The sequence below is a fragment of the Terrapene carolina genome, unplaced genomic scaffold, assembly GCF_002925995.2.
Source record: "Terrapene carolina triunguis isolate 2854851 unplaced genomic scaffold, T_m_triunguis-2.0 Scaffold58, whole genome shotgun sequence".
In the NCBI taxonomy this organism is placed as follows: Eukaryota; Metazoa; Chordata; order Testudines; family Emydidae; genus Terrapene; species Terrapene triunguis.
In genome coordinates this window covers 105,948,843-105,967,693 of record NW_020664409.1, presented here as the reverse complement: position 1 = coordinate 105,967,693, position 18,851 = coordinate 105,948,843, and the positions used below count along the sequence as shown (strand labels likewise).

The window sequence follows — 18,851 nt, the reverse complement described above, 5'->3', positions numbered from 1 at the left end:
CCAGGGTTGTGAGTTCAATCCTTGAGGGGGCCACTTAGGGATCTGGGGTAAAATCAGTACTTGGTCCTGCTAGTGAAGGCAGGGGGCTGAACTCAATGACCTTTCAAGGTCCCTTCCAGTTCTAGGAGATCTCCATTTATTTATTTTATTTATGCAGTGTCTAAATGTTTTTGGGGCACTTCAGCTTCATCTTTCAAATTCCCTCTGTTTATTTTCTCCTAATGGTATGTGTGTGTGTGCACACATGTGAAAATACTGTGACAGACTGGTTTGCTATTAGTAACTCATATGCTAGGATAGAAGTAGAAACAGACTCTTGTCAATAACTACTCCAAAAGTGTCTTTAGTCTTTTGTCTTTTGACTGTAACAGAAAATGCCTATTGCTATACAAAACCTAGCACTACTGGAGTGACCAAAATGCTATTTTTGAAAGTACCCCCCTCCCCCAACTGTGCTCCTCTCTGTTCCTCAAAAAATAAAATCCCTTAGGCATGCAGATAGTTGGGCCTTTATGAAGAACATCTAGGAGAGATGTCTTGAGGAGTCTCACCGCTGAGGCTTGTTGAGATTACGAACACTGAATTGGCAAGGTAGGTCTATCCTACGTCTGGGATTGAGCCTCACAGCCTGGGGCAACACTCTTGTGTTTGTGGGACTTGCACTAGCGTGCTAAAAATCATAGTCTGGACATTGCTGTGATGCTGGAGCTCGGGCGCTCAAACCCATCCCCTCCCTCTGCATGCTTGAGAGCCCAAGCTGCAAAGTCCATGTTGCTATTTTTAATGCACTAGTGTGAGCCCTGCCAACACCACCCTGTCAGTCCAGTCTGGGAGGTGCCCTCCCAGTGTAGGCATACTTTCAATGTTTGGAGAAGCCAGACATGCCTTTCTCTGTCCACTGTGAATCTTGGTGGGAAGAGGTGTGCTGTTGCAAACTTCTGACCTGCAAACAGCAGGGTGGATGCAAGGTTCACATGTGGCAGCTGAACTGTAATGGCAGAGAGCGGTAGTGCTAGTCAGACAAGATAAGGTGCAGCTGCAGCCTATACTCTGATGTCAAAGGTTTCCCTTCTTCCGACCACTAAATGAATGTACAATGGTCAAATCACTGTAGAAGCCATTTCTACAAAGTTACCCCTGACCCATTCAAGTTTAGGTGCCTTGACAGCTCTGCAGAAAAACAGGAGGTGTTGTACTTCTTAATTTTTCTCTTGCTTGTGGCTCAAGTTTTGCACAAGCCTTTATAATACATTTCTAAAGAAGAATATTCTGGCTACTAAAAAGTAGAGTGCTGAAAAATTTCAAAGTTGGACATCTAAAACCATATTTACTTTAGGTGTCTAAATGGCCTATTCTCTCTCTTCCCCTACCCCCCCCCCCCCCCCAAAGTACTAAGCCCCTTCTGAAACTATTGCAAATTAAAGTTTTCAGTGCCTCTTATATGTGGATTTAGGAGCCTAGCTTCTGGCAACTAAGACTGTAAACTTTCATCACAGCAATTTGTCTTAGCCTGACTTTTGACTATTCTGTGATTTACATAATGTCCAGAAACAAGCTGACCTTGCAAGTAGTAAACAGAAAGAAGTAATGCTAGCAATAAAATCATTGGTTTAAAAAAAAAAAAAGGATCTTGTGACTTTTGTGCAACAGTTCAGTAACCTTTCTTTGCAATTCATTAACCTTGCTTCAAAGCATGCAAATTCAGTCCCCTGTCTGTAGAATTTAGAGAAGTGCAAATTCTATTGCAGCTGACGGAAAAGGTTTAAAAGTGAATTTAAATGTTGTACCTGAGTGATCAGTTCAAATCGGATTAAAGATTGATATACAAGCTAATGCTGTATCAAGTTCCTTTCTCTTAACTGAAGGATGGAATACCAGAGGAAAGTCTGAATTTTTATGTACTGTTTTGTACCTACATGTCTGGTACATTTCTGTGACTTCAAATAGATTGATATTGTCAGGGTAAGTAATTGAAACTTTGCTAGCTTTGGATGTCTTCAGCTGTGTTTATTTGGTGAAGCTGTATGGTTAGCATGCAACACCTTCTCTTTGGCTTAAATAGATTAAGCCTTTCTGAGTTGAGCTAAGATGTCAATAAATGTCCCAAAACAAAAATTACCCAGTTTTGAAGCTCAAAATTTAAACTCTTCCCAGCATACATATGTTCAAAAGGTGGCATTTGACTTGTTTCATGTCATGGTGACTTCTGCACAGACCAGTTATGTTAATGAAACAGTAATTACTGGATGTCTTTTAAGGTAGTACTTGTTATAACAAGCTGCATCACATGACATGAACCACTGATGCAGGGCTAACCTGACGAAAGGGGATTTCTAGGGGGTAAAACAGTGCTGGGCGTTTCCTTCTCCTCTTATGTCCTGCAGGTATGTAGTGGGTGCAAAAAGTCATCCAACCATAAGTGACTTAAAAACCTGTCTGGCTTTGAGCTTTGTACATTGTTGTGCTGAAGAATTTCCTCCTCCTGTGCTTGGTGTCTGCATTGAACTAGCTCCAGCCTGTGCAATAGCTGAGGCATGCATAAGTGTTAACCTCTTATATGGTCTGGCTTGGTACATGTTAAACATCCAGGGCCTGATTCTGCTCTCATACTGGAGTAAACTAGTGAAGCCAAAGGAATGAACACTGGTATAAAACCAGTGTGCAAGCAGAGGCTGGCCCCCAGGCAGGACTGTATCCTAAGACCTACTCCTGTGTGAGTGCACCCCTGCTGGCTGACTTTGTGCAGTGCTCTACCAGTAATAGGCTCAGCGAGGGGAGCTGGCTGGTGTAGATGCAAGCTAGAGCTGTAGTCTGAGCAGAGATTGAGGAAAGCCAAGATCAGAGCTGTTAACTTCTAATTGTCCCTGAAAGCTGGGAGGTAAACTTCACATGTCCCACAAGATCTTGGTGCTCCCTTCTAGGCGTAGCTCAACTCAAAGCCTTCCCACCCATGGCCAATATCCAAGACTTCATCAGCCTGTCAGAAAAGCTAAGCAGGTGGCAGCCTGAGCCATGGTGTGAACACTTGGTCTCACAGCCCCATCTATTTGTAGTTCCCTTGGCACGTCTCTCTGAGCTTTGTCCCATAGGCCACTGGTAGTTCTCTCATAGCTAGCACAGAAGAACACAACTGCAAGCTAACTTAAGCCATATGAGTGGGATCTACATCAAGGAGAGACTAGATCCTCTTCTAGTGGAGGATGTTGGAGGTGGATGTCTGCCAGTCAGTTGAACAGGGCGCTGCTGGTCTTCAGCTCCAACCAAGAAAGGACTATTATCAAAGAGTGCCTGCTCCATCCCCTGGGAAGAAAGCTTCTGTATGCCTTTCCACGAGTAGCAGAAGTCCTGACAAAGCTCCAAGTACGGTCTGATGAACTTAATAGCCCAATATTGGACCGAGCAGCTGTGGTTGTGAACATGGTACAGTTGGCAAAAGCTGGTCCCATCACACAGAGGTTCTTAGCTTCAGAACATCATTCAGAGTCTTTAGGATGAAATACCCTTCTTTAGTAAGCAACAACTAAATTCTGTCTATATAGCTTATTTACTGTACCACATACTGTTTCCTGCTATCTTGGGAAACCAAGTTCTCATAGAACAAGTCATCATATTAGTCAAGATTTGATGATACTTTAAATAGCAATGAGATTAGACTTTCCTGAACTACCATATGGGTTTTTCTGAATGATTGTCATAATCCCACTTGATAACTAATATCCACAGGATGAAAACATGAAGTGCAGCTTGACCTCAGTGGTAAAGATCAAACAGTTGTGATCACTACCTATGGTTTTGAATTGAGTATTTTTCTTTAGCATTAGAATATTGGCATTTTTTAGGCTCTGTGCTACTTAGACAATAAACAATGGACTATTTTGCCCATATTGCTTTGTTGTAAATTGTCTCAAAAGGGTATATGAGGTAGTGCTGTATTAAAGAGGGAAAACACTTCTGAACATACATTCAGTAAGAGTAACACCTGCTCTGAAGCACTCCAGCCATCTATAGGCTGCAGGACAGTATTACTCACACTAAATATGGGTAGTAGACTTTTTTCCCCTTGTGTGGTTGGTTTGGTGTTTGTTTTGTGTTTTTGTTGGTCTCCTTCCTTCTGTTCACTTGTCTTTCTCCGGATGTTATTCATCACTTGCACTAGCTTTTTCCCAGGTAAACCCATTTCACTTCCCCCCTCAGTCCTGAACACAGAACTCAATTTTTTGAGGAGGAGAAAGGCAAAACAAAAAACCCTTTTGGTTTTAGAGAGGAACAACCTATTTATCCATTCTGAGGGCTATCAAATAATTGCTTTTTGTCCATTGTTCAATTTTATCCGGAGTAAACACTTTGCTGTGCTTATAATTTTGTACCAATGAGTAGGGCACTGGTTTCATTTTTAACACGTTGAGATATTTATATACAAGTCCAATTTTCAAAAACTGAGCCCAGGGAATATATACTACTTGGTGAAGGTTATATGGGAAACAGAACACTTATATGGCTGTAAAACTGTCCATAGGTCTCAAGATATTAAAGCTTTATTAGCCCTGAATGTTGCTTTTCTCAGACTTGCATCAGTTGGTTATCAATAGTTCTGCAAGAAGGGGAAATACCAGATGCAGTGGCCTACAGGTAATTCTTCAAGAATGTCAAAAGGCTCACTGCTGTTTTTATATGTCCGTGTACAAGTAAAGTCCCAAAATCATCCTGCTAAACTCCTACACAGCTGACACGGACTCCTCTATTTTGCTCTCCCTACAGGGTCAAATCAGAGTATATACACACACTAACAGAATAGCCTTTTGGATGGCATTGACTAATGACATCTCTCCACCGACTCCTAAATAATGCTACTCATTTTATAACCTTTATTTCAGCCATTCAGATATGTTAACTGTAATCTTCATGCTGCATCTGGTTTTAAATTGAAACTAGAACTTGTCTAACTCCTGTGAGTTCTCTGCCAGTTAGAGAATCTAATGCAGTTGTGTATTCAGGAGAGTGATTACTAGAGACAGACGTATTGTTGTTCATGTGTTATACCTTTTATAAACCTAGAAAATCCAGTTAGGTCTAAAATGTTCATTGCCCACCATGTAATCTGTGAACCCTCTTTGTCTTTGTTTTAGGTCTTCCTGAACAATACTACAGCCTCACTTGGTTCCTTAGCCCCATCCTGGGCCTGATCTTCACTCCACTCATAGGTTCGGCTAGTGACCGCTGCACACTGAGCTGGGGCCGCCGGCGGCCTTTTATTCTTGCTCTCTGCGTTGGTGTCCTCTTTGGTGTTGCACTTTTCCTTAATGGCTCTGTTATAGGTAAATAATGGGGAAATCACCTGCATTCCTCTTTTGCTACAGTCTTGGATCTAAAATATTTATATAAGAAACAGACGATATGCGGTTGATTTATATGATATTTAGTACTAAATTAATATATAGTCTTGAGATTTCTAACATGTGAACTATCCCGAACTTTGTTTCTTCTCTTTCAAAAATTACAGTATTGTGCTAAATACTAGAGTAGATGTATTGCAAGCCTAGCTGTAACTGGTAATACCTAGTCATTAATAGTGGTTGCCAGCATATTTGCAGACGCTAAGATGAATTCGGCCAGTTCTTGACATGGGAAAACTGTAGCAACCTGTTCACAGGGAAATGTTTCCTGTTGTGCTCCATTTTCCCTTTAATGCATATCTGGCAACACATCCTGTTTCCAGCATTATTTCAAAAATTATCTTTTCACTTTTTCTTGTTCTTTTCTTAGTCCTGGTATTGAAAATGTCCAGAACACTGTTAATATTTGTTTATCAGAAACTGTATGTGGGAAAATAATTTTTCCCGAGTCCCCATCAAAGTTGTTAAAAATAAATTGTTTGCTTAGAACATAGTTTACTACAAGATTTAATCTAGGATCTGAGAATCTTTGTGAAATTTAGTATGGGACTGGCAGCAGCAAGTAAATTTGGGCAAACATTTACATCACCTTTGGATTGATACAATAGCAAGGAACCGAGCCATAACTCTTTTGCTCTTATTTGTGTGGTAGACACAGCTCTATTTTTAACAGAAGTCTTAATATTTCAGGAAGCGAACTGAGCATTGGGTCAGCATTTTACCTTTCCAAAGCCTGACTGACCTACCATGTGATGTTTTTAACTTCCTACAGTTTGCCCAGGATAAAAACTGTTCCTGTTAATAAACAAATCATGTCTACTTATTAGACATGAGCAACTTCCATTGCTTTGCTCTACCAGTTTTCTTAGACTTAGTCCCTGCAAGAAAATGTTAATGCTTGGAGGAATGGGTAATATATGATGTGGTGGTTGCTTTGTCCACTAGTTGTCTCTCTGCTCCTGCTATTCCTTGTCCCCCTGCAAATTTGTGAAAGCCATCTGAGTGCAGGCCTCCTAATAGATAAAGAGGAAGCTCATTCTGATTTAAGTTACCTCTGCATGTTAGTTTAGGTCTGCATCTGTTGATATTGGCAAACATAGCTTAATGCATCAGCTAAAACTTTTACTTGGCAACATTTCATCTTCTGGTGATTACATTTTTACTAAATCAGTCAGTGGTCTGTGTTCTCAAACTTTTAGAACACTTTTTTTAAAGTAATTACTTAATTGCAGTTAACTCAGGCAATTAACTCAAATTAATCGCGATTTTAAAAATTAATTAATTGCAGTTTTAATCACTTTTAAACAATGGAATACCAATTGAAATGTATTAAATATTTTGTGGATGTTTTTCTACACTTTCAAATATATAGATTTCTATTACAACACAGAATACCAAGTGTACACTGCTCACTTTATATTTTGATTACAAATATTTGCACTGTAAAAATGATAAGAAATAGTATTTTTCAATTCACCTCATACAAGTACTGTAGTGCAATCTTTGTTGTGAAAGTGGCAACTTACAAATGTCTTTTTTTATATATTTTTGTTACATAACTGCACTCAAAAACAAAAACAAAACAATGCAAAACTTTAGAGCCTACAAGTCCACTCAGTCCTCCTACTTGTTCAGCCAATCGCTAAGACAAACAAGTTTGTTTACATCGATGGGAGATAATGCTGCCCACTTCTTATTTACAATGTCACCAGAAAGTGAGAAAAGGCATTCACATGGGACTTTTGTAGCTGGCATTGCAAGGTATTTGCATGCCAGATATGCTAAACATTTGTAGCCCCTTCATGCTTTGGCCACCATTCCAGAGGATATGCTTTCCATGCTGATGACACTTATTTAAAAAAAACAAAAAGTGTTAATTAAATTTGTGACTGAACTCCTTGGGGTAGAATTGTATGTCTCCTGCTCTGTTTTACCCACATTCTGCCAGATATTTCATGTTATAGCAGTCTCGGATGATGACTCAGCACATGTTGTTGTTCATTTTAAGAACACTTCCGCTGCAGTTTTGACAAAACGCAAAGAAGGTACCAATGTGAGATTTCTAAAGATAGCTACAGCACTTGACCCAAGGTTTAAGAATCTGAAGTGCCTTCTGAAATTTGAGAGGGGCGATGTGTGGAGCATGCTTTCAGAAGTCTTAAAAGAGGCACACTCCGATACAGAAACTACAGAACCCAAACCACCAAAAAAGAAAATCAACCTCCTTCTGGTGGCATCTGACTCAGATGATGAAAATGAACACGCATGAGTCCGCATTGCTTTGGATTGTTATCGAGCAGAACCTGTTATCAGCATGGACGCATGTCCTCTGGAATGGGTGTTGAAGCGTGAAGGGACATGAATCTTTAGCACATCTGGCATGTAAATATCTTGCAATGCCAGCTACAACAGTGCCATGCGAATGCCTGTTCTCACTTTCAGGTGACATTGTAAACAAGAAGCGGGCAGCATTATCTCCTGCCAGTCACTCAGACAGACAAATAAGTTTGTTTACATTTGCAGAACAAGAAATAGGACTGAGTGGACTTGTAGGCTCTAAAGTTTTGCATTGTTTTTGAATACAGTTATTTTTTGTACATGAACTTACAAATGTAGAATTCTTTCATGATAGAGATTGCACTATAATACGTGAAAAATACAATTTCTTTTGTTTTTTTAAGTGCTAATATTTGTAATCAGAAATAAATATAAAGTGAGCACTGTACCATTTGTATTCTGTTGTAATGGAAATTGTAGAAAACTCCCAAAATATTTAAATAAATGGTATTCTATTATTATTTAACAGTGCAATTAATTGCGATTAATTTTTTTAATCGCTTGACAGCCCTAATTTATTACCCTTTTGTCACTATGGCGGGGCCGTTGCAGTATTGCCGAGGGAATAGAGATACATGTAATAGCATCATGCTCAATATGTTCCATAGGATTCTTTTTAAAACACAGAAGCAATTGCGGGCCTTTGAGAAATGGGCAGTATTGTTTGAGTGGCCTCTGCACATTTCCACTTTTGGAATGCACCATTAGCGTAGCTTACGCCGGCGGGACCATCTAGGAGTGCTCTATATTGAAGGGTGCAATCTATAACATTGAATGGGGAAAAATGAAACTCGTATAACTGCATTTATAACCAGTATTTCGACCAGTTATGTAATTTTGTGGGTGCTGACCTCTCTACCCTGGCCACCCTTCACAAAAACTGCCTTTGGAATTTGGAGGATCACATGTATGAGAAATGAAAAATAGTAGCTGATACTTTCTGAGGTGCTTAAAACAGAGAAACTCTTGAGAAACAAGTGTCATTCTCATAAATGTAAAAACGTATCTTCTGCCCCAGACCATGCAAGAAGCTGTGCCAAAGAACTGAAATGGCCATTTTATTCAGTAAAGGAATGTTTCCAGTAAGTGCATTTGGCTGCCTTTCTCTTAAGGAGATTAACCTTGCTTTTGAGCAGTTTGCCCCTTTTGGATAAAATGCTTAAAGATTTTTTTTTCCCCCTGTGTTTGTTTTTTTTCCCCCCCACAGGTCTGGCCATTGGAGATGTCCCAGACAAGCAGCCCATTGGCATAGTTCTCACAGTGCTTGGGGTGGTGGTATTGGATTTTTGTGCTGATGCAACAGAGGGGCCAATTCGGGCCTATTTACTAGATGTGGTGGACAGTGAAGAACAAGACATGGCACTCAATATCCATGCCTTTTCAGCTGGTATGCAGTTAACTTGTATCTCTCCTGTAATTTTTGTATCTGCATGAAGTTGACAAGTCATTATTTGTCTGACTTTCATTGAAAGATTAGCTATAGATGTTCACTGGACTTGCTCCTCATGTCCATACTGCATCGTAGCCATCCCAGTGTGGAGGGTCTTGATACTTTTTATATGAAGAACCCTGGCTATGGCAAAATAATACTTGCAAGTGGAGACAGGATAAAGCATCATATGATTACAGGCAGTCCTCGGACTTACGACACAATTGGTTCCTGTAAATTGCATCATAAGTCGAAACATCGTGACTCAGAACTGCAATACACTCCATTGCGGGACCGAGCATCGTAAAGTTGAAACCAGTGGTCGTAAGTTGCATCAGGGTGTCAGTTCAGAAATGTCGGAAGTGCCGTTTGTCATAAGTTGAACGTCGTAAAGTCTAGGACTGCCTGTATTTGTATTACCAAAGCACTTAGAGGAGGACTCAGTCAAGATTAAGGGCCCCGTTGCACTGGGTGCTCTGCAAACACGTAGTAAGACATTCTCTTCCCTGAAGTACTTCAAATCTAAATAGAAAAGACAGACAAAAAATAATAAACTGGCCCAAGTTTCACCGTTATGGTGTTGTCAGTGAGTTATTCCACTAAAATAAATCTGGAGTATTCTGGACGTACACCAGTGTAACCGAAAGGAAAATTGGGTGTGGTGTATATTTAAAATGTATGGTAACATACCAAATGGATATTTGTTTCAGTTCCCTCAAAGACATTAATATTAAAACTCTGGTTTTCCCATAGTTGTAAATGAACCACATCATTAGAAATATGTGGGTTTAGGGCAGGGGTCTCCAACGTGGTGCCTGTGGGTGCCGCAGTGCCCTCCGGGGCATCCATATGCGCCCGCCTACTGGCCGCCGGACAAGCAGCCGCTGAAATGCTGCCGAGAAGCAGCAACGTCAAGAAGCGTTACCGACGAAATGCCGCCGAATTTCGGCGGCGACGCCTCTTGATGACGCTGCTTCACGGCGGCATTTCGGCGGATGCTTGTCCGGCGACCACGGTCCTCGTCGGCTAGTCGTCGGCGCGTGCCCCATGGAAAAGCTTGGGGACCACTGGTTTAGGGCAGTATTGAAATTATGTACTCTGTCAATTGCATCAGCTTGTTACCACGTGATAACATTGGATTAACCGATCACATATGGTCTCGGAGTTTTATCTAATGCTGTAGACTTACAAAATGAATTTTCCATTTTGTGAGAATGTGCCTGACCGCTTTTTATTTCTTGAACCTCTTCCCATTGCCAGACTGAGAGTTGACTGGAAATATCTATTAAATTAAAGCTGGGAAATCCAGAATTCCAGTGCACCACCACTTAAAATAATTCATGGCAGTCTCAAAAATATTTTGCCTGTAATCAGACACTCCTACTTCCCATGAAACAAAAAATTGTCTTAAACTTAGTAGTGGAAACTTCTACATGTCTCACTTTCTGTTTCTGTATATTTCTGGATCACCTTTGAGTGCTTTAGATGAGATGGTATTTCAAGGGAAACTTAAGTTTGAGATCAGACTGGAGGGTCAGACTGAATGTAACCTCTTTATTTTCATGCAGCAAAATAGTAACTGTTTGTTTTTTCCCTTCCTCAGGTCTTGGAGGAGCCATTGGCTATATGTTAGGAGGGCTGGACTGGATGCAGACCTTCTTGGGTGACCTTTTTAAATCTCAAGAACAAGTACTTTTCTTTTTTGCAGCCATTATTTTCTCTGTCTCTGTTGCTCTTCACCTTTTTAGCATTGAAGAAGAGCAGTATAACCCTCAACAAGACAGAATTGAAGATGAAGCAGATACACTTTCTAGTGTTAAGCTCAGTGGCAGCCTTCCACCTCTGAATCGACTGAATGTAATTAGCGAGGAAGATCCCTATGGGACCTCTGTGTACCCAGAGGAGGTTCAGTCAGAGCAGGACCTTGATATGGAGTTCCTCGAGGTGGACATTGTAAGGAGTAAGAGCGATTCTGTTCTGCACATGCCAGATGCTACTCTGGAAATTGAATCAGAGCTGCTTTTTCTACATGACATTGAGCCCTCCATTTTTCAGGACCCTTCATACCCAAACACTCCCCTCAGCACCAGCCAGGAACTTCTGAAGTGCAAATTTAACCGCCTGTCTGCTTTCCTCAGGGAAAATGAAAAAGAGGAGATGTTGCTTGATAATCACTTGAATGAAGCCAAAGTCCCAAATGACAATGGCTCCCTACCAAAAGATCTCCTCAATGGACATGCTAGGATTGGCATGAAGCAATCTAGTACTTCAAACTCCATGCGCAGGCGACGGCACATGTTCTATCGTCAGCCATCTTACACCTTCTCCTACTATGGCAAAATAGGTTCTCACCGCTATCGTTTCCGACGGGCCAATGCCATTGTCTTGATCAAGTCCTCCCGCAGCATGAATGATATCTATGACATGCAGAAGAGACAGCGGCAGAGGTACAGGCACAGGAATCCGAGTGGCACCACGAATTCTAGTGGAGACACTGAGAGTGAAGAAGGGGAAACTGAAACCACTGTCCGACTTCTGTGGCTGTCTATGCTAAAAATGCCCAATGAGCTCCTGAGGCTTTGCCTTTGTCACCTCTTAACCTGGTTTTCCATCATTGCTGAAGCAGTGTTTTATACGGATTTCATGGGACAGGTCATCTTTAAAGGGGATCCCAAGGTGAGCAAAGAGCCTATGTAGCCAATGGAGAACTGCTTGTAATTATCCTGTTTTGATTATACGCTGGTAAATCTTTGTTTCATGCAGGGCCCTTCTAATTCTACTGAACTGCATGCCTACAATGCCGGAGTTCAGATGGGCTGCAGGGGCTTGGTCATTTATGCTGCGACTGCTGCTGTGTGCTCAGGTAAGAGACTCCATGCAGCCAAGCAATGAAGTGTTTCTCACTAATCATGTGAGCGGGATACTCAAAAATAGAATTTTTTGTCTAGACTCCAGAGTGCACCTTCCAATCAGTTCTTGCAAGATTGAGGGAGGGGCATGAGAAAACTTGCAAATGCATTTCACATGTTATAATTAGGATATCTCCATTAATTTAATTTATCTCCTAGAACTGGAAGGGACCTTGAAAGGTCATTGAGTCCAGCCCCCTGCCTTCACTAGCAGGACCAAGTACTGATTTTGCCCCAGATCCCTAAGTAGCCCCCTCAAGGATTGAACTCACAACCCTGGGTTTAGCAGGCCAATGCTCAAACCACTGAGCTATCCCTCCCCCTAATGGGAGTCTTAAGGCGGCTCCTCAAGTGTCTGTATGGCAAAGTACCTCAAATGCAGAAATATGAACAGCTCCTTTCTAATCATTTAAAACCTAAAACCACTTCTGAGGACATTTGTGACTTTTAGGCAGCCAGCCATCAGAAAACTAAAACTATGCCTATCAAAAATGTTAATCTTCTGTGTGTTTAAAAATTTTATTGATATATATAGATATATATATATAATAGTGTGTGTGTGTGTGTGTGTGTGTGTGTGTGTGTGTGTCTAAAGCTCTATATTACAGTGTATTTCAAGTGCAAATGGTAGCTCTAAAGTTTATAGGGTGCTTATCTGCCAGAAACGTAACACAGATTCATGTCTTAGAATGGTGTGTATATATAAAGAACAGTTTGTTTATTTATTTAATATAAATAAATAAAACTGTTCTAAGCCTGTTCTTTATATATACACCATTCTAAGACATGAATCTGTGTTACGTTTCTGGCAGATAAGCATCCTATAAACTTTAGAGCTACCATTTGCACTTGAAATACACTGTAATATAGAGCTTTAGACCTACTTTAAATCTGCCTTTTGCAGCCCACACATGGGTGCATATGCACATCTGAATTACAATTTAATATCCTTGGGACCATCTCATTATTCAGGCATGTCCAGCCAGATGTCTCATTCTAAAATACAAAAGGAAGTCTGGCTCTGGGGCTGGATTATTTATTTAATTATCAAAAGCATGTAATTTAGTAAATATCTCTGAGTTAGGAACTGAATCTATCCTCTGCTCAAAATATCTGGACACTTTTTTTTTCCTTTAGCAGAAAATGTTAGTTAATACCATTGATCACATATAGTGGTACCAAGATAGCACTGAATTGGAATCCTGCAACACCTGAATTCTAGTCCCAGCTCTGCCACAGGCTTGAATTGTGGCCTTGGGCAAGTCACTTAACCTGTGTCTGTTCCCCCTTCTTTGAAATGGGGATAACATGTTCCTACCTTCTAGGTAGGTGGTGAAGATTAATAGTGCTTGTTCAACACTCTGAACATATAAAATGTGCCATGTAATCCTTAAATGTTATGTCAGACTGAAGGACTGAGTATTGTAAAACGTAATTCAGTAGACTGATAATGTGTTTGATTTTTGTTTTTAATTCTCTGCAGCTTTACTACAAAAATACCTGGACAACTACGACCTTAGTATAAAGGTGATCTACATTCTGGGCACACTGGGTTTTGCTATTGGAACTGCAGTGATGGCTATGTTCCCCAATGTGTACGTTGCTATGATAATGATCAGCACTATGGGAATAGTCTCTATGAGCATATCCTACTGTCCTTATGCGCTTTTAGGACAATACCATGATATTAAAGAGGTATGTGAAATATTTAATCACAGCAGTTCACTTGCACCTCTCTGTTTAGATTGTGTGAGTGACAAAATAGATCTGCCACACCCACGTGCTTGGGATATATGCATTGTTGGGGCATCTCCCAGAGAAAAGATTGATAGTGAACAGCAATGACTGCTACTTAATCAGGCCACAATTAGCATAAACTCTGGTCGGGGGGACACGTGAGCTTGATGCCAAGTTGCTAAGTGATGGTGTAAAAGGGGTTAAAAGCATATGAAATATGAGCGCAGGCCTTTTAATTAAAAAGGAGTGGTCAAATGATGATGAAAAAGTGACGCAATGAATGCAGTCATTGCACTCATTCATTGCTAGGTCTTAAATCTTGGCCAACCTTTTTGTTAAAGGACCTGTCTCCTTAATTGGGAGGATAGGCTGTCTACAGAGCTGTCCCATTTAAGCACCATCTGCTGTATTGTAAACCTGTTAGAGGTTCTGATAATAGTCTGGAGATACAATCCCAGGTATCGTAAGTGCAATGATTCTGCTGGAAATGAGTCAGGACAACAGAAGTGCAGTCAACTTCACTTTCAGATTCTTAGTACTGCTGTGTTTGGGTTCCAACCTGTAAGAGTACTTCTTGGACACATCTGTTTTCATCGACACGGTCTAAAATCATTGAAGTTTCTATTGGTCAATTCATTTAAAAAATGACCTCTTATAAAATGTAATTTTGAGCCAACTGTGATGGCAAAGGCCCTTAAACTGGAGTGATTAATGGCCTGTCTCCTGCAAAATAAGCAGGAATTATCACTCCACAATAACGGATTCCATATAGCTGATAGACCTTAATAGGAGCTGTGTGGATAGTAGTATTTTTATCGCCTCCGTGTACCATTTAATCTTCAAGTGAAAGTGTTGCCTGTTTAACCATTCCGCATTTCCCCCCCCCCCCCTTGGGTAGAGAGATGGTGTGTCCAGATGGGGATGTGGTTCAGGAAGTCTGGGAAGATTGTTAACGCTTAGATGCCTGACTTCTAATGTATATTCCTTGTCTTTCAGTATATTCACCACAGCCCTGGAAACTCAAAGCGAGGATTTGGCATAGACTGTGCTATCCTGTCATGCCAGGTTTACATCTCCCAGATCCTGGTAGCCTCAGCACTTGGTGGAGTGGTGGATGTAGTAGGCACAGTCCAGGTTATTCCAATGGTGGCATCAGTAGGATCCTTCCTGGGCTTTTTAACCGCTACATTTTTGGTGATTTATCCGGATGTCACAGAGGACCCAAAGGAAGAACAGAAAGGACTGAGCCCTCCAGAGACCACCGAAAGCAATGGTGTGGATGCAGAGAAACCAACTGCTATAAAGCTCTCGCGTAAAGGGGCAGCCTCATCAGAATTAGAAAGCGAGTCAATAGTTTGAACTGGTCATTGTTATTTATACACATTCCAAGCAGTTCAGGTGCATGAATGCAGATGCATGAATGAGGACATTCTTAAGGAAAAAAATTCTGACTCTCTTCAATAGTTACTTTTTGCTTAAATTGCAGCAAAAAATGGCTCTTTCATGCGAAAACGTAGATGAAATTCTGTAGTCCTAGGATAGGTTTGAACAGAGAGCTAGTATGCTGATTGCTTTCTCTACAATTTAGAAATTGTCACTTCTGAACACTTTTTAAATTAAGAACACACAGATTTCAAATATATAAATCTGCAGGTACATTGTTTGTTCTTGCATGTTTTTGAAAATGTCATGACAGATTCACAGTGTATACAATTAGCAGTTTAGAAAAATGAAGGTTGCTTGCAATTTTTAGACTGTAATTGAAAACAAAAGCTATTTTGACCCTAGGCTTCGCTAATTTTTTTGTCTGAACATTTCAGATCTTGCTAATGTAATAGGTGAATCAAATGCATAGATGCCTTTTTTTTTTTTTTTTTTTTTTTTTTTTCACCCAATTTTTTTTTTTACAGCTACAATTTTTTAACATTTTGTTTGGATTTCATCCTATTTTAGTGGGTGCAATTACTACCAAGTATTTTTCTTTGCAATTACTTGTTTTTAAAAAGCAATTACTACAGTTTTAAGAGAACTGCTGTCAATTTTTATTCAAACCGTTCAACAAATCTGTTCCCAAGTACTGCTGCTTGTCAGAAATGGATGGTATTGGGTGTACGGTTTAGCTGCTGTTGGAAGTAACAGCAGCTGGGAAGGTGATCAGCACTTGCAGCAAGCATTTGCAGTGAGTGCAGAATTTACCAAGCGGCATTGGAACGTGCTGTGACAATTTTAGCAGGGAGCTTTGTGTGTTGAACTTACTAGGGTTGATTTTTCTCTTGGTATTTAAAGCTGATCATCTCATTTTGATGAAACTGCCATGGAGAAGGGAATTTCATTCAGTTGCCTTCATGGAATTGATGTGAGAATTCTCTTTAGAGGGGAAGGAGGTTGTTGATTGCACTTTTAGGATCCTTTAACCCTCTGGTTGGGAATCACAGTAGTATAGTCGGTGTCAGTACAACAAGGTAAACCGAAGGCCTACCTCTATAACTTTATGCCATAGTCTGGTTATATCAAAATCTGTGTCAGAAAGAGTTTTGGTCCTTAAAATCCAATCCAGGAGCATGTAATGCAGTTCCTGTCCCTACATAGGAGTCGTATGCTGGAGCTCTTTTGAGCTGCTGTCCTGATGTCTAATTCCGGATTCAGGACATAGCTGCAGTGCAAAGAAACTTTCAGTGACGAGCGATAGGAAAGATACTATTTTAATTTAAATGCTTAACTGAATTTTTAGCAATGCCCAAAACCAGGGGTAGACGTAACTCGGACGCAGCAGCCTTTTAAAGTGTCTTTATAAACAAAACCACCAAACTTCCAGTCCTTTCCTTATAAGAAGTGTTCGTAACTCTATTTACTCATTTCCACATGGAATAGAAGAGACTACAGCGAGTTCACAGGTTCAATCAGGCAAATCCAGACCACTGTTGTAATATTTCTGCTGCCTCAAATTCATTAAATCGTTGCAGTACTTTAGAATGCATGTCTGAATCATGCTGCAGTAGTCATTCAAAAGCAAAGTTATATCTATTTCAAAATGACAAGCTGTTTTTAATTACTTGAATCGTACGTGTATTTAAGAGAAGATCTATATTCTGGTGTAGTTGAAGCTAACTGGCCGTCTTGCCAATGTCGTTGATAAATTACTGATGGCATCATATGTTTACTTCTTAGCTGAAGGATTTTAGGCAGTACTCATGTCTCTGACAGGAGTGAATATACTGTTTTTACATTGAGTGCTATGAAATTCCACCACGTATACAGAATTGCACAGGACTCTTGTTTGAAGTGTGTTAAGAAAAAGAAATCTTTTTTTTTTTTCCTGTGAATATTTTTTTATTAGAACACTTCTGAATTTTGTGTTCAGACAGGAGAATAATACTACTGAAGCATTTAAGACCTTATTGAAGAAATCAGTTAGAAATATTTCTCACTGAACTCTTGGAGTGAGTTTTATCATCTCTGTATATAGTCTAGTAGGGTTCACATATAACAGAATTGCAGTGCTGTTTCACCTAAAATTGGCATTCCTGTGAAATACAAACCTAATTAGACAGTTTTAAAGTTTGGCATCAATATTTTATTTTAAAATACTCTAAGGATTCTGCTTCTTTGTTAAACGGACGCAGTCAGTAGTTCTTAGTAACTTACACATAGAAACAAGTTTTAAAGTTACCTTTGCGTGTGAGATTTGTCTATCAATTTAATCTGTAATACCAATCTGGTCCTTTTTCCTCTTGACAAATGTTTCACTGGATGTTATTTAAATTAGCATTACCCAGCATAGCGCTTTCTTGAGCCAAACTGTGCACTGGCATCACCAACTGGTGACGATTTAGCCTTGGAAAGAGCAGTTGACTGCCTCTTGCTACATAGCGAATAGAGGGATCATAAAACTTTGCTTTTTGGAGCTGGGCGCATGCACACTTACTCTCTCCCCTCCCTCCCCCCCCCCCCCCCCAAAAATAGGGAGGTGAAGGTTTGATTGTGGGGTGGAGTCAATTTCAGATCCAGAGGGTTTCAATCGGGTCAGATGGAATTTTGTGCTGACCAGTCTTTACCAAACCTCTTTCCTAAGAATTGGAGACTAGAATGTGCATATTTTGGGCTGGGAAAGCATTGTTTAGATTATCCCATTAAAATGTAAACTAGCTATGCTGCTTTGTAGCACAACGTTTTACTGCGCTGCAGCAAAGTGAAGGTCCCAGGGAAACAATCATTCAGTGTAAACACGTTTGCGTCCTGCTGGCAATACTTCAGGTTTGGGTAGCCCTGCTTAGGCCTTCAGTGAATTGTAACCGAAGTAGCTAGTTCTATAGCCTAGCCAGGTTATGGAGCCTGGTGAAATTAAAGATGCTTTTCAGCTTTGAACTTGGACAGGTTGCTTCCTAGTGATGATTGTCGGAGGTTTTTAATTCTAGAGCTCTTTGATGTTGAGAGATTCCCAGGCTTTGTAGCCCAGGCTTTTCCTTGGGGTAGGTAACATATCCTATCCCTTATCTTCACCTGCAAAGAGATGATTACTTTGATGGGTTTGACTAGTGCAACCTTAAAGTGTAATCACCTTATGTCTTGTTGTGGAATTGAAGGGAGGAAGAAAGCTGAGGGGAGCTGTTTGACTTCCTGGTGACTCTAAATAGTGTTTAGGTTTGCCACTATTACTACTTAGTCCACTTCATCTTCTGTATGCTAGCAAATAAGATGCATACTTCAGCAGGTTTAAGTTTTGGTAGTTTAATTCTTCCTGTGTTTCTCTGTACCATATAGTATGTTACATCCACTCATTAAAAATCTTCGTTGATAACACTTGACAGCTTTAGGTTCATGTTCTTAAAAGGTTAAATTAGTTAAAAGTCTCTTTGTGTGAGAGATCCAGTTGCTAGGCATCAAGGCTAGCATTATGCTGCATAAAGTCAGAGAGGCTTGAACATAACCATTTTTGGAAATTATAAAATTGAATTGGCTGCCTTGGTTTATCATAGTCGAATCGTATTTGAACCAAGCAGCCCAGTAAGGATTTCAAAAAATAGAAGCAATAATTTCTTAGGAATG

At 40.2% G+C, this 18,851-nt stretch overlaps 1 protein-coding gene across 2 annotated transcripts in view; it reads left to right on the top strand.

Annotated features, from left to right (window-relative positions):
- SLC45A4 (solute carrier family 45 member 4) overlaps positions 1–15,681 on the top strand; it is a 77,212-nt gene extending 61,531 nt beyond the window's left edge. For both annotated transcript variants that reach the window (XM_026646776.2, XM_026646781.2), the window contains exons 3-8: positions 5,127–5,315; positions 8,938–9,117; positions 10,763–11,835; positions 11,923–12,022; positions 13,552–13,763; positions 14,802–15,681. In XM_026646776.2, coding sequence (XP_026502561.1) covers positions 5,127–5,315; positions 8,938–9,117; positions 10,763–11,835; positions 11,923–12,022; positions 13,552–13,763; positions 14,802–15,164 — 2,117 coding nt within the window. In that variant the 3' untranslated portion in view covers positions 15,165–15,681. The remainder of the gene's footprint in view (positions 1–5,126; positions 5,316–8,937; positions 9,118–10,762; positions 11,836–11,922; positions 12,023–13,551; positions 13,764–14,801) is intronic.
- Positions 15,682–18,851: the final 3,170 nt, after the last annotated feature.